A 12485-nucleotide genomic window follows, 5' to 3' on the forward strand; every position below is an offset into this window, starting at 1 on the left:
TACTAGGATATCTGCATTCATCTCTCCCTGCCATAATTCTCAGGCTATGAGATTTAGCACAAGGGAGAGCGCTCCTAAGATGACAGGTTCTCACCCAGATAATGACCATTCCAGCAGTGGAGACAGCTGCTGAGATCAGAAATGACCCTGATGTGCTGCCCTTGAGCACAGCACCCGTAGCAGATATGGGACCTAGGGTGCACCTAGCCATTTTGACTTCTTTCAGGCTTTTAATCACTCTTTTTAATAACTGTGTTTCCAAACATTTTGACAGGTTTCATTTCATTTATTTATTTATTTTTTTAAAGGAAAACAGAGATCAGTCTTACAGGAAGTTAATCTCTATGTGTTGCCATAGCTACCCTATAATGTTCCTCATCACTGAGGTAGGCCCTTGTTATCCCTAATTTCTGGAACCCAGAGAGATACTCTCAGACTGAGGCACAGCTGCTGAAAAGAGAAGAAAAGCTGAGAACGTTTTTCTGAAAGTAAAGCCACAGAAATTCTCTGCCTCTTTTTCTAGCTCATTTTTAACTCAAAGTAACACCGTGGAAGTTTCTAGCTACAGAGTCACTCCTATTTCTAAGAAGGTTTTCATTTTCTTCTACTTAGGCAGATCAAACATTTGGAGAAAAAAAAAAGCTGTAACTAGAATGCATAGGACACCCAATTTCTATTTCCATTTCAAACATATTGGAATTACTTGGAACTCATTTCAAGAATGGGGGCTTTGGACAGCTGGTCAAAATGCAAATATCCCTCCATATATTTAATTGAACAACATCTATCTAAATCAACACAGACTCCCAGAGCCACGGATTCCTTTTGGGGTCTCAGCAGCGCTTTAATGGACAGCTGTCCGTGATGTGCTGGATCGTGACTCCGAAGATGTCACCGAGGCTTGGAGTACCGAACTTGATTCACATCGCACTACAGCTCAGACACAGAATGTTCCCCTAAAGGCTTGCTTCCAAGCTTGGAGCTACTGGGAATTGGTGAACATCTGAAGGGCCCAGGGGGAGGTTATCGGGTCAGTAGGATTAAGAAAACGGGGGGGGGGGGCTTTTGATATTGATTTCTGTCATGCGTGAATGGTTTTGTTTTGCCAAACATTCCCTCTTACTTTGCTTTGCTACCAGAACAAGGACTGAAACCTTTCAAACTGGGAGCAAAAATGAACCTTTTCCCCTTATATGTTGATTTTTCTGCATTAACTTTGTTATAGTGATGGGAAGCTGACTGACACAGGCATAAAAAGATGAGTCAAACCACAACCATGGTTCAGCAATGGCTGACTAAAGAAAGACACAGAAAATTTACAACATCCACCCTCTATAATGAAGACACCAAAATATGAAGCTATGAATCCCATAGCCCCAGCCCACGGGAAAAGCTTGGACAAAGGTAATTTAATGTCTTTGTTGAGAGAGGTTGGGGGGATTCTAAGAAATCCTGGTTGTTCCAAGGTGTCAGGACATTTCCTTTCTTTTCCAAATTAGATGTACTTATTTACTTATTTGTGAGAGAGAGAGAGAGAGAGAGAGAGAGAAAGAGAGAGAGCATGCCAGCTATGGGTGTGCAGAACAGAGGACAACTTGTGGGAGCCGGTTCTCTCCTTTGATCATATGGGTTCCAGAGATTAAACCAAGGTTGCTGGGCTTGGCAGCAAGTGCCTTTACTTGCTGAGCCATCTTGCTGCCTCCCCCCCACCCCCTTCTAAACCTCAACTCCAGCCTGCAATGCATTTGGGTCCATATTATGAAAAGAGACAGTTAGAAGGGAAAAAGAGCTACTTACCAAGAAACTTTTTCATCATAAATGAACTGTGAAGAAAACAAAAGGAAAGGTGGTTAGAGGTATGTGCATGCATGCGCACACAGAGTTTTAGGATGGCATGCTGTCGGTGTTCAGTATGCGCATGGTGACGTTCGCGGCTGGCTGGACCGTCAGGCGCCTGCGGGAAAACTCTGCAGTCTCTGGGAGTGGAAGGACAGTGTGCGCAAAGATTGGCGTTCGGAGGAGAAGCGCCAGCTGATCCCGGCCACCCTTCAGTTCCTGTCCCCAAACAGAGGGCCTTGGAGAGATGGCTGTGCTCCACGAATGCAGACGCGTCACAGAGGTTCGGTCTGGGAGGGGAGGTAGGAACACGTCAGGTACTTCCCCATGCCAATCCCTTAGCTGCCACATGGCATTTCTGCACATCAGTGCAGTGTGTCACCCCTTCACTTGGCTTTCCATACACTCAACATTGTCCTTTTAACGGACGCCTTTTGTTTCCAGGGGAGATGTTACGTCACAGCTAAAAATAGGGGGATCAGCACCCGTTAGCACCTCACAAGGAAAGCGAACACAATGGCAGCAAGCTGTGTGTGCAGATCCTGGCACTGCCCAGGTCCTGTGCTGTGGCCTGCCTCCTGTTATGGAAGAAGGCTAGGGAAGGTCAGAAGGTGTGAAGGAAAGGAATGACAAACGGAGGTTTTATTCTTGTTGGGAACAAGAGGGCATCTATAATAACAGAGTTTAACCAGTTAACCCCCAGCAAAACACCACCTCAGATCAATTCCCATTTTGGGAAAACAAAACAAAACAGAAGCGAACTGGCAACATTTTTTAACTTACGTAGAGAAACCCAGTTTTGGAAAGCAGAAATAATTTGGGGGGGTGTTCAATCCATTGTAGAATTGATTCCAGGACTCAGGCCTAGCTCTTATCTTGGACCTCTTTTCATGACACACATACCTGCCCTCGTGACTCATAGGACCCGCAAAGCGTGTACCTGCTCTGGAGGCAGGAAGCTGTGGAAATGGTTTCATGGCTTCTCTCTCTGAACACAGCATCTTTGAGTAGCACTCCCTATGGAGGCAGAGGCTGCAGGGTGACCCAGGCATGTAGTGCTAGCTCAGCATGCAGCAAGATGGTAAATGTGGCCAACCGTGTGGGCATTGCCTTGGTCTCTAGCGATACTGACAATCTCTAGTTGTGCTGAGACACAAAGGACAACTCAAAGGCAGCTCACAAGACCCACGAGCAGCTCGTCCTGTGAGTGTCAAGGTCTAGGAGGTAGGAGCCATGCTTCCTTGTAGCCGCTTTTCCTAATTAGCTGTTAAAAAAAAAAAAAAAAAGAGTTGCTTCATTGTTTTTGTTACTCTGTCTCTGCCAACAAGTTCAGCAAGTTGACATTTGGATGAAAATGCCAAGCCAGGATGGAAAGAGGAAGAGAAGAGTCAAGGAAACAATTCCATGATTTAGGCTGGATGGTATGGAATCCACCCCCTGGAAAGATTCATGGTTGTTTTACATAATCACTAGCATTACCAAATTATTATCATGAAATAATGGACTAGAACCAATTATTTAAGATGGAAAACATTTTTATTAACTACTTAATTTAATATTAGTCTTAGCAATGGGGATGGAACAATTACTTCATAGTCACTCAAGAGACTATGAGATGCTAGGAGAGTTTATTAAACCAGGTCAATTTAATTCTATTCCATTAAAGAAGGCAGTCGACGCTGTATGCGGATGTGGCTTTTAGGGAACCTGCATTCTGTATGAGATTCTCCATAGAGGGGGTAGGGAACCTGCATTCTGTATGAGATTCTCCATAGAGGGGGGCGCAGATCCTACAAAAGGAGTTGCTGGGCATCCGCCAGCCTTAGTAGAGAGACGCAAGCTTCTTTTGTGTACTTTCTAGGAACAGCTGTGGGCTAGTACGCCTTTAACTCTTGATTATTTAAGGAAAAAGCAATAATGGGCTTAGTTGTACAGAGATTCTTGGTGTGGAGAATCAGTGTGAAACTCCCCACAATGCGCACTCTTGAACGCTTGGTCCCCAGCTGATGCTTTGAGAGGGCACAGAGCCTTTGGCATGGTGGTCTAGGCAACGGAAGTGAATCACTGGTTTTGTAGGTAATGTCTGCTTCTGGTCCAAGGTATCTGGTTCCTGATCCATCAGCCGTGAGATGTCACCTCAAACTCTCTGCCACAGACAGGAGTGCCCCCTCCCCAACTTCTGTGCCTTCTGTGCTATGCTGCCTCGCACCCCATCCAAAACTGTGAGCTATTATAAACTTCTCCTTTAGGTTGCTTTTGTCACGTGTCTTGTGTCTTGTCACAGTGGAAAGTAACCAACATAGTCACAGGTGGGGAGTGGAGTTTACAGGGAGCCTAAAAGGTCAGAGAAACAATGGGCAAGCCTCGGAGATCGAGTCAGTTACTAGCCAGAGGCCGAGCATATGAGCCTGCAGGACTGATAGGCCGAGAGAGGCAGACACAGAAAGAGAAATGGAGGCCAATCTCCCGAAAGTTCTAATGCACGGTAGCGGGTAGTCATCTGGCAACACTCCAAATACCCAGCAGCAATCCTTTCGTCTGGCTTGGAGACTCCATTTCTCAGGATAATGACTGCTGCATCCTGCTGCTGAGCACAAGACCCCCACGAAGCCAATTCAGAAATTGGGGTTAGGCCTGTACCTTAGGAGGATTGTGGAGAGAAACGCGAAGATCTGGGAAAGAGCAGTACAATGCAAGAAAGGGACTCAAAATTGAGCCTGTAAGAAAGGCAAGGCTTGTTTCTTGTGGAAAAGGGGGAAGGGTTTATGAACCATCTCAGAACATCAGCGAGGGTCAGGGTTGGTACCTGGGGAGGCCGGGTGGCCTGGCCATCTCTTCCTGGAAGACTAGAAGTGGGGAATACACATGGATGGCAAAATGTTCCTTCTGAAAGACCATGGTGCCATCCCGATGGAGGCCTGGAATCTTCTGTGTGGAAAGTTAAAATTAGAGACAAGAGGCCTTTTTGCTTTTACTTGAGGCTGCTGATGGTTGTGGAAAATGTGTTTGTTGTTCCTCACAGATCTTATTTACTTTCATTATCTTGAGAGACTAATGCAAATACCGCTGTTCTGTGCTCTGGCTGTAAGAGGGAACACCGCACACCTCCTCCCTGCCCACATGCTATAGGAATAGCACAGACTCTGGAGGAAACCTGAAAATCTTTGACACTTTCAAGAAACGTCAATTTAGTTCCACATTCTCGCCACTAGGTGGTGCTCACAGCCCAGCCGGCCACCCAGGTCTAGGCAGGGAAGTTAAAATGAAGTGGTTCAAGGCCATTTTCAAATCTCTAGTGAAGGAGATGAAGCTACTCAAGGCAGACAGCCCACTGAAGCACCTACAGCTAGCCTACAGCTGTGTGTGGCAAGTGTCAGTAGTTATGCTGGCAGTTTTCTATGGTGGTTGGGTGTGTGCGAGTGCGTGGATGAGTCACTTAGGTAAACACCAAATGGTCTCATGAGTTGCCACCAGGTCGTCTTCCTTTGGTGGCGGTTGGAAATGACCCAACCTTTCTCCAGTTGGCTACTTGGGTACTCTCTGCTGCGTGTCTGAGGCCAGGCGCTGAGCCAGCTCGCAGTGCTGAGAGCCACTGGTGCTCAGGGCCTAGACTTGCTGAGCAAGCACATCCATCCAAAGCTATACTTGGCTTTGCTCTTAGGTTTCCGCATGCTCTGGGCTAAGTGTGAACAAACAGGAACAAATCTGACAAGAGCACTCACTTCCCCCCCCCCCCCCCCCCCCCCCCATAGGCTTCCGAGAAGTGGTTGGGTACCATGGAAACGGGTTTGTCAACCCTGGTGTTTGCTCTAGAATTCTTCCAAACAAGTCGGGCTGACTTGAGGCAGGGGGATGCCTGATGGGCATCCAGGGAACTGCCAAGAGAATGGCCCCCTCAAGGTGGAAAGGCATGGCAAAGCAAGCCAGGTGGGTTAGGGGTAGTCAGGAGACGGGAGCACATTGCCTCTGTGTTACCACACCAATCCCAGTGTTTGAATCCTGTAAAGCCATAATGGGAATGGCTGCATTGCCGTGATTTCATAGTCTCTGTTAGGACCACCAGGACTGTTAGAATCTTAAGCAGTGGAAATGACAGGGGAAAAAATTAAGAGTATCATTTTCTTTCAAGAGGCCAAAACTTGAAAACCTTCTCTTCCTAACTCTCCAATGAAGCCAGCCGCCCCCATCGGCCCTTCTCATTCAACAGTATGGAGACCCCCTCAGCATCTCTGCATTTAGAACATCCACCTATTCAGGTCTAGGAGCAGGCTTAGCTGAGAGGAGGTATCCAGCGAATTGTACTGAGAAACAGCCGGTATGCACCCTGCTGTGGGCTGTGCTCTAAGGATGATGGGACACTGTATGGAGATAACTGGATGGCCCTGGCTGCAGGAGCGAGGACAAGACCCAAAGAGCTGGAGAAGTGCCCATCATCCCATACGAACGAACGTCAAAGAACCTGCTGCCAGGGAGAAAAGGGGTGGGGAAGTGATTTAGGACACAGGAGACAAGGGTTGTTAAAAGAAGGAACTAATAGCTGGGCAGCGCCAAAACAGATGCAAGCACAAGCTAACCATTTCAAGCCATTTCCCTTGTAAAAGCAGGGTGGCTCCCTATCGGCAGGCCGCCTTCTCCAGGCCGGCTGACACACGGCCCCTCCAGATGCAGAGATGACCCAGCCTCCCAGTGTTTCCAGCATCACACAGCTCTTTACACATATCCACTTCAGGGCCTGCGACAGACCAGCTAACCTTCCTGTGACCACAGTCAGTTTATTTCAGGACTTTAAAGTTCTGTCAGAATCGTTCCTCTGGAAAGCTTCTAGTTATTGTTTATTCCCTCTTGGCCAGAAGGAGAGTTGAAGTGATTTTTCTAGGGAATCAAGAGAGATCAGTTATTTCTAGTGAAGAATGGGATTAAGGGGAGAGGTGACTGGCTAGAGAGAAGGCCATCTGGAAGACAGTGGACAACGCTTACCATGACCATTAGAACTGCTTTTCAACTACAGAAGGAACAGGGCAAAACCATTTCCAGAGTACGTAAGATTATTTGCGCTGGTGGATAGCTTTAATTGTCAACTCAACACAATTTAGAATCACTTGGGAGGAATCCTGATGGAGTACTGTCTGCACTGGGGAGGCTTGTGGGCATGTCTGTGAGGACTGTCTTAAGTTAACTGGTGTAGGAAGGCCCAGCGCAGAGCGAGCAGCAACACTCCCTGGGCAAGAAATTTAGAACTGTGTAAGGGTAGGAACTTAACTGAACACAAGCAGGAGATGAGACCTGCATTCACTTCTCTTTGCTCTTGGCTGGATTATGAGGTGACTTGTGGTTTGAAGCTCTTACCTTGATTCTTCCCCCCCCCCCTCGCCCAGTGATGGACTGTGACCTGGATACATAAGCCAAATAAACTCTTTTTTATCTATATTGCAGCAGAAATGAAGCTAAAACAGTTTCCTTCCTGAGTTCTAGGGTTGGAAGGTAGAGCTGTGTTTTCTAACAACATCCTCTCAGAATAAGGAATATTTCAGAGCCTCAGAGGCAGACTTTACTGGAAGCAAAGCTGCACTGTATAGCCGGAGTTACACTGCAGTGCTATAGCTGAACCTGCTCTGCTCTGAGGGCCTGAGAGGCCCGGATGCCTGTGCAACGTTCATTCCTTCCACAGGACAGCTAGCCCAGCGGGCCTGCACTAGCCAGCATGGTAGTTACCAGCCACCTGTGGCTGTACAGTGCAACTTAACAAAGATAAAATCCAGTTGTTTGCTCTCACTAGCCGCACATGACCATACGGCTTCCATGGCCTCACATGACCACATGGCTTCCATGGCCTCACATGACCACATGGCTTCCATGGCCACACAAAAGATCACATGGCTTCCACTGCCGCACATGACCCATGGCTTTTATGGCTATTGTATGAGACAATGATGAGAAACAGAAGACTCTGAGTTCATCAGGAAGGTGTCTTCCAGTGGCCATATGTTAAAAGCTTGGTGCTTAGGTTAGAAAGGTAAGAAGAAATCTTAGAAAGGTAGAAGAAGAAATCTAAGGTAAGAAGAAATCTATTAGAAAGGTAGTGAAATCTTTGGGTGGGGGGTAGAGTCAACTGAGAGATCTTTAGGTCATGGGGTCAAGTCCTTGAAGGTGACAGTGGGCTATCTCTCTGTTCCTGTTCTCTTTCTTGTCCTCCTCATGAGGCTGGCACTGCGTTCCATCACATACACCTGGCGTAATGCAACAGTGTGGCTTCAGTTTGAACTTGGGCTTCTGGACCCATGAGCTAAACAAACCTTTGTTTTTATAATTGTCTCTGGCATTTTGTCATGGCAACTACAAACTGACGAATATACTGGTCACCTCTGGCAAGTATGTGTCATGTCGGCTGTTTCTTCATCTCAGTGGGATCTCTTTACCCAGGGGCTCTGCAAAGAGCTCCCCAAGTGATGAATGGGAGCGTTAACTCAAATTAGCTTCTTTGCTGAGCCTGCGCTGAGAGTGGCCTGAGGGCTGTGCCTACTGGGACCCAGGGCTTCCCTGCTCTATCATCTGTATACAGACAGCACTTTGAGTCGCATTTCTGTACCAGGCCAAGTTATGGAGGAGCTGTTCCACAGACTTTTCCATCTCCCATGGGGGTTCTCCCCTCTTCATGTTCCTAATCCCTGACGAAGACTGAGATGGAGGGTAAAAATAAAGTATTTCCTTTTGGGCAGCTGTTAGACGGATGATGTGATGGATCATTTGCATTTATGTAAATTTCATGATTCTGTAAATCACAGCAACATTTCAATGCAAGGAACTTGCAGGCTGGCTGGAATTTGCCTGCTATGCCCATGGACCAAGTTCTCCTGGGTATGGGGGTACGGAGGAGAGGCCCTGGAGGGCTGCACTGATGTGTGGGCAGCCATTGCATATGAGAGCAGATATACAACGGGAGGCAAAGAACACAGAATATTCTCAGGACTTAATAGTGGCATCTCTTTTGCTTCCAGCCATTGTCTAGCTTTTCCATGGCCCCAGATTTCAAAACAGAGGGTGTATGAGGCTAAAGGGATTCTCTGTTCCTGAGGGCAGGGCAATGGGAAGAGTGTACTGTGTTTTTGAAAGAATGATTGCTTTAGACAATGCTATATCATCATCGTTTCTAGCTCTCTTCTTAAAACAGACTAATTATAAAATAGCACAGAGGAAAATTTAGATGGCACCTAAGTACCAAAGCGAACTGACTTTGGGTCTGTAAATTAACTGTCTTTATTTTGGGGGATTGTGTGTGGAATGCACACGCCTGTCTCACTTCCATGTCTTCGCTTTCTGTACTGTCTGCGTCCCATCTTCAACTGGTACGTGTCTCGGCTGTTTTAGATTCCAGGCAATAAGGGAGCTATTAGCATTTTCCTGGTCGGACTCATTGCTCTCCGTCCCTTAGCACCAAGGAGCATCTCTGGAGAACCCATCTTGGCTGCTCTTTGCATCTCTAGGCCTCCTGGTTTGTCCTTGGGGCTCTGTTGTGTGACTCTTGAGGGCCTCTTGAAGAGAAGATACATAGAAATGGCGTCTGGTCCCACTTTATCCAGACTTGCCCTGTGAGGGAATGGGTTCTCCCTGTACAACCTCAGGGGGTCAGTCATGACTTCTGCCAAACATTTCCGAACTTAAAAAAAATTGCTAGTTAAATTAAATTGTTTGGGAAACTTGGCGATTATTTTGTGGGCTGGGTGAAGAGGGCTTTTAAACAGAGGTATTTTAAGTGGCCATTGCATAGTCCTGTAGGATGCTTCATACCACTTAAGGAAAATGGGAAGAAAATTTTTTTTTGTTACTATATTTGGGCTCACAAAATTGAAGAATTAAAAAAAAAAGTGCTGTCAAAAAGCTACAGAGCGTTTGAGTTTCAGTGTAAGGTGTGGGTGTGGGACAGACGTAAGGACTCTGTGAAAGCCACTTTGCTAAGTGTTGCCCTTCTTGGCTGAGGACACATTTTACTCCTCACCCAGTCTCATGTGAAAATGATCCAAGATGGCAGAGCTGGGGACAAGGCTGGCCAGTAAAGTCCCTGCTGCTCAAGCATAAAGACCCAGGTTTGGATTCTCAGTGTCCAAGTAAAAGCTGGGGGTGGCAGCATGTGGTTCAGGGGTGGAGACGAGTGGATCCTCGGCTCCCTGACCAGCTAGTCTAGTCAGAGCAGGAAGCTCCTTGTTCAGTGAGAGACCGTGTCTCAAGAAAATTAAAGAGAAGTGATTGAGGAAGACATCCCAACATCAGTCTTTTGCCTCCACAGAGGTAAGTTTACACACACACACACACACACACACACACACACACACACACACACAGAAAGAGAGAGAGAGAGAGAGATTAAATAGATAGAGACAGACAGATACTATGAGAATATGATCCATTCTTATTAGCAAAAGTCAGAATTGTAGAAAAGCTAAGGCCGCACAAACTATCACAATATTCTACCAGAATTTCAAGATTGACTTTGAAAATGATAATGGCTTCACCAGAGAGCACTGTTCCAAAGGATCTCCACCCACAGTTAGACATATTTTTCCAAATGCTGTACCCATGGGAAAAGATGGTGCAGCTTGCAATGTGGTTTCCCGGATTCTACCCCAGACCCCAAAGGGTGGAAATCTCCAGCTTCTGCAGTGTAGATAGAGTGCCAGCTGTCTTGCATGTTCACCAAACCTGGGGGAGCACCACTTAATGTACAATGAAGCAATATTCAGCCTTGAAGACTCGCATCTTCTCTGTCCCACTTCTTCTTAACAATGGACAAATGCAATTTCCTTCAAAGTCACAGGACCCTAGTTTTGACAACACATCTGTAAATACATAGCTCAATTATTTAGCTGATGGCAAAGAATCATTTGGTGCTGCAGTCCGCTGCTTGCTGAAGGAAACACAGGGCTGCCCCAGCAGCCAGTGTGTTCAGCTGTCTCAGCTCCGTGGTGTATGTACCACAGCCCCAGGGCAGATGGCGGCTTAGCCCAAAGATCAAGTCAGGAGAGTGTATCAGTGTGACCCAGAGAAGCCAAGCCTCTTTATCCCTTCACACACCATTGGCAGCAATTACGTCTGCTTTATCTTGGGCAGGTTCAGATAAATTGGACTAAATACAGGTTCTTCCACACACCATCCAGAAAGCGTCTATGCTGAAAGCCGACACTCAAGTCTGCTCTGGGGAGCAGACATAGCTGAGCCTGTGCTATGGGAGACCTCAACCGTCTCCTTTCCATGTCATTGGCTTGTGTTTGTGGGTCCAGTCATCTCTCTGAACTCCAGCAGAGGGGGTAGTTTCATGCATTTATGGTTGGTATCCCCTACTCTCACATGCCTCTTGAAAAAAATGTAATTTTCCAAAAGCATGAGAATACACAGAATAGTGAAGTGCACATGAGCAAAGGGTGTTGGGCCCTTGTAGGACAAAGCCAACCAGAAGCCATGTTTAGAAAATCTGATTGTTAAGGGAGTCTCGGATTGAAGTGACTAGTCCTTTCCTACAGCTGAGAGTAAGCACAGAGCTCATGTGTGTCCTAAAGTCCATTGTGATGACTTCAAATGATGAACACAATACACCGAGCCCTTCTGCCCATGGGACAGGTATGGATTCTGCCAGAGATTCCTGCTTTAGCCCTAGAGCTCAGAGGACAGACACACTTTAGAACACATTGTAACTTAGTTTCCAGGACAAACCTTGTGATAGTTTCCAACCTATAGGAAAGTGCTTTGTGAAGTAGGTCATCTAGTCCTGATACACGAATAAGAAAATGGAAAGAAACCCGGAGAGTTATTTCTTTAAGACCAGTGCCGCTAGTAAGCAGGTATAATAGTCATGGTCTTCTAGAACCAACACGTACATACACATACCATTGGCTCACACTTGCTGTGTGAGGAAACATTCTGGAAGAGGTTACAGCACGAAAGGGGAGAGTTCAGGGTACTGGAGAGGGGAGTCACGAGCCGTGAGGTCAAGAAGGACCAGTCAAGAAGGTTACAGAATAGCTGCAGGGCACTCCCTTAGATCCAGACACTCCGAGGCCACCGTTCTGAGTACCCAGTGAGCGAGCAGTGTTCTGTGCAACCAAAGCGACTTGGAGGAAGGAAAACTGTCTCCACCAAGAGACACACACGTGCCCATTAGCCACCGTGTCTTGAGAGAGACGCCACACTGACAAGTCTTACACTGTCCTGTGTTGCATCTTGGCAAAACCGAACTAAAACAGTAAAAGCAACTTACCACGATGAGCGCAACCACCGACAGCGTATAGTAGATGGAGTCCCTCAGCAGGCTCCAGGAGGAGAGGGCCACAACCTACGGGGAAGGGAGACAAGCAGGCTTTCAGGTGACTTAACAACAGCGCAACTCCCGCCAGCCCTTGTCTTCCCGAGGACAGAAGAGAAAGGAAGGATGTGCTTCTCCTTCGGTAGAGTCATCTGTATTCCTGGCCAGCGGTAAAGCAGGCATAGGATCATGTATGCTTGCTGCCTGGCCTGATCAATCTGCCCATCAACTGGGATTTACCAAAAGGCTTCAGGTGTATTAGTCTGGATCTTCTCACAAACAGACACAGCAGGTGACTGACAGGAAATGACTAGTGACAAAAAAAAAAAAAAAAAAAAAAAAAAAAAAAAAAAAAAAA

At 46.8% G+C, this 12485-nt stretch overlaps 1 protein-coding gene across 1 annotated transcript in view; it reads right to left on the bottom strand.

The window, feature by feature from the left end:
- The window catches only part of Slc24a3 (solute carrier family 24 member 3), a 480324-nt gene that overhangs the window by 48339 nt on the left and 419500 nt on the right, over positions 1-12485 (bottom strand). Inside the window, exons 7-8 of the mRNA XM_055602620.1 lie at positions 12083-12157; positions 1798-1823 (exon numbers count right to left, since the gene is read on the bottom strand). Coding sequence (XP_055458595.1) covers positions 1798-1823; positions 12083-12157 — 101 coding nt within the window. The remainder of the gene's footprint in view (positions 1-1797; positions 1824-12082; positions 12158-12485) is intronic.

Source organism: Psammomys obesus, unplaced genomic scaffold (assembly GCF_907164565.1).
Source record: "Psammomys obesus unplaced genomic scaffold, mPsaObe1.curated_primary_1811, whole genome shotgun sequence".
Lineage (NCBI taxonomy): Eukaryota > Metazoa > Chordata > Mammalia > Rodentia > Muridae > Psammomys > Psammomys obesus.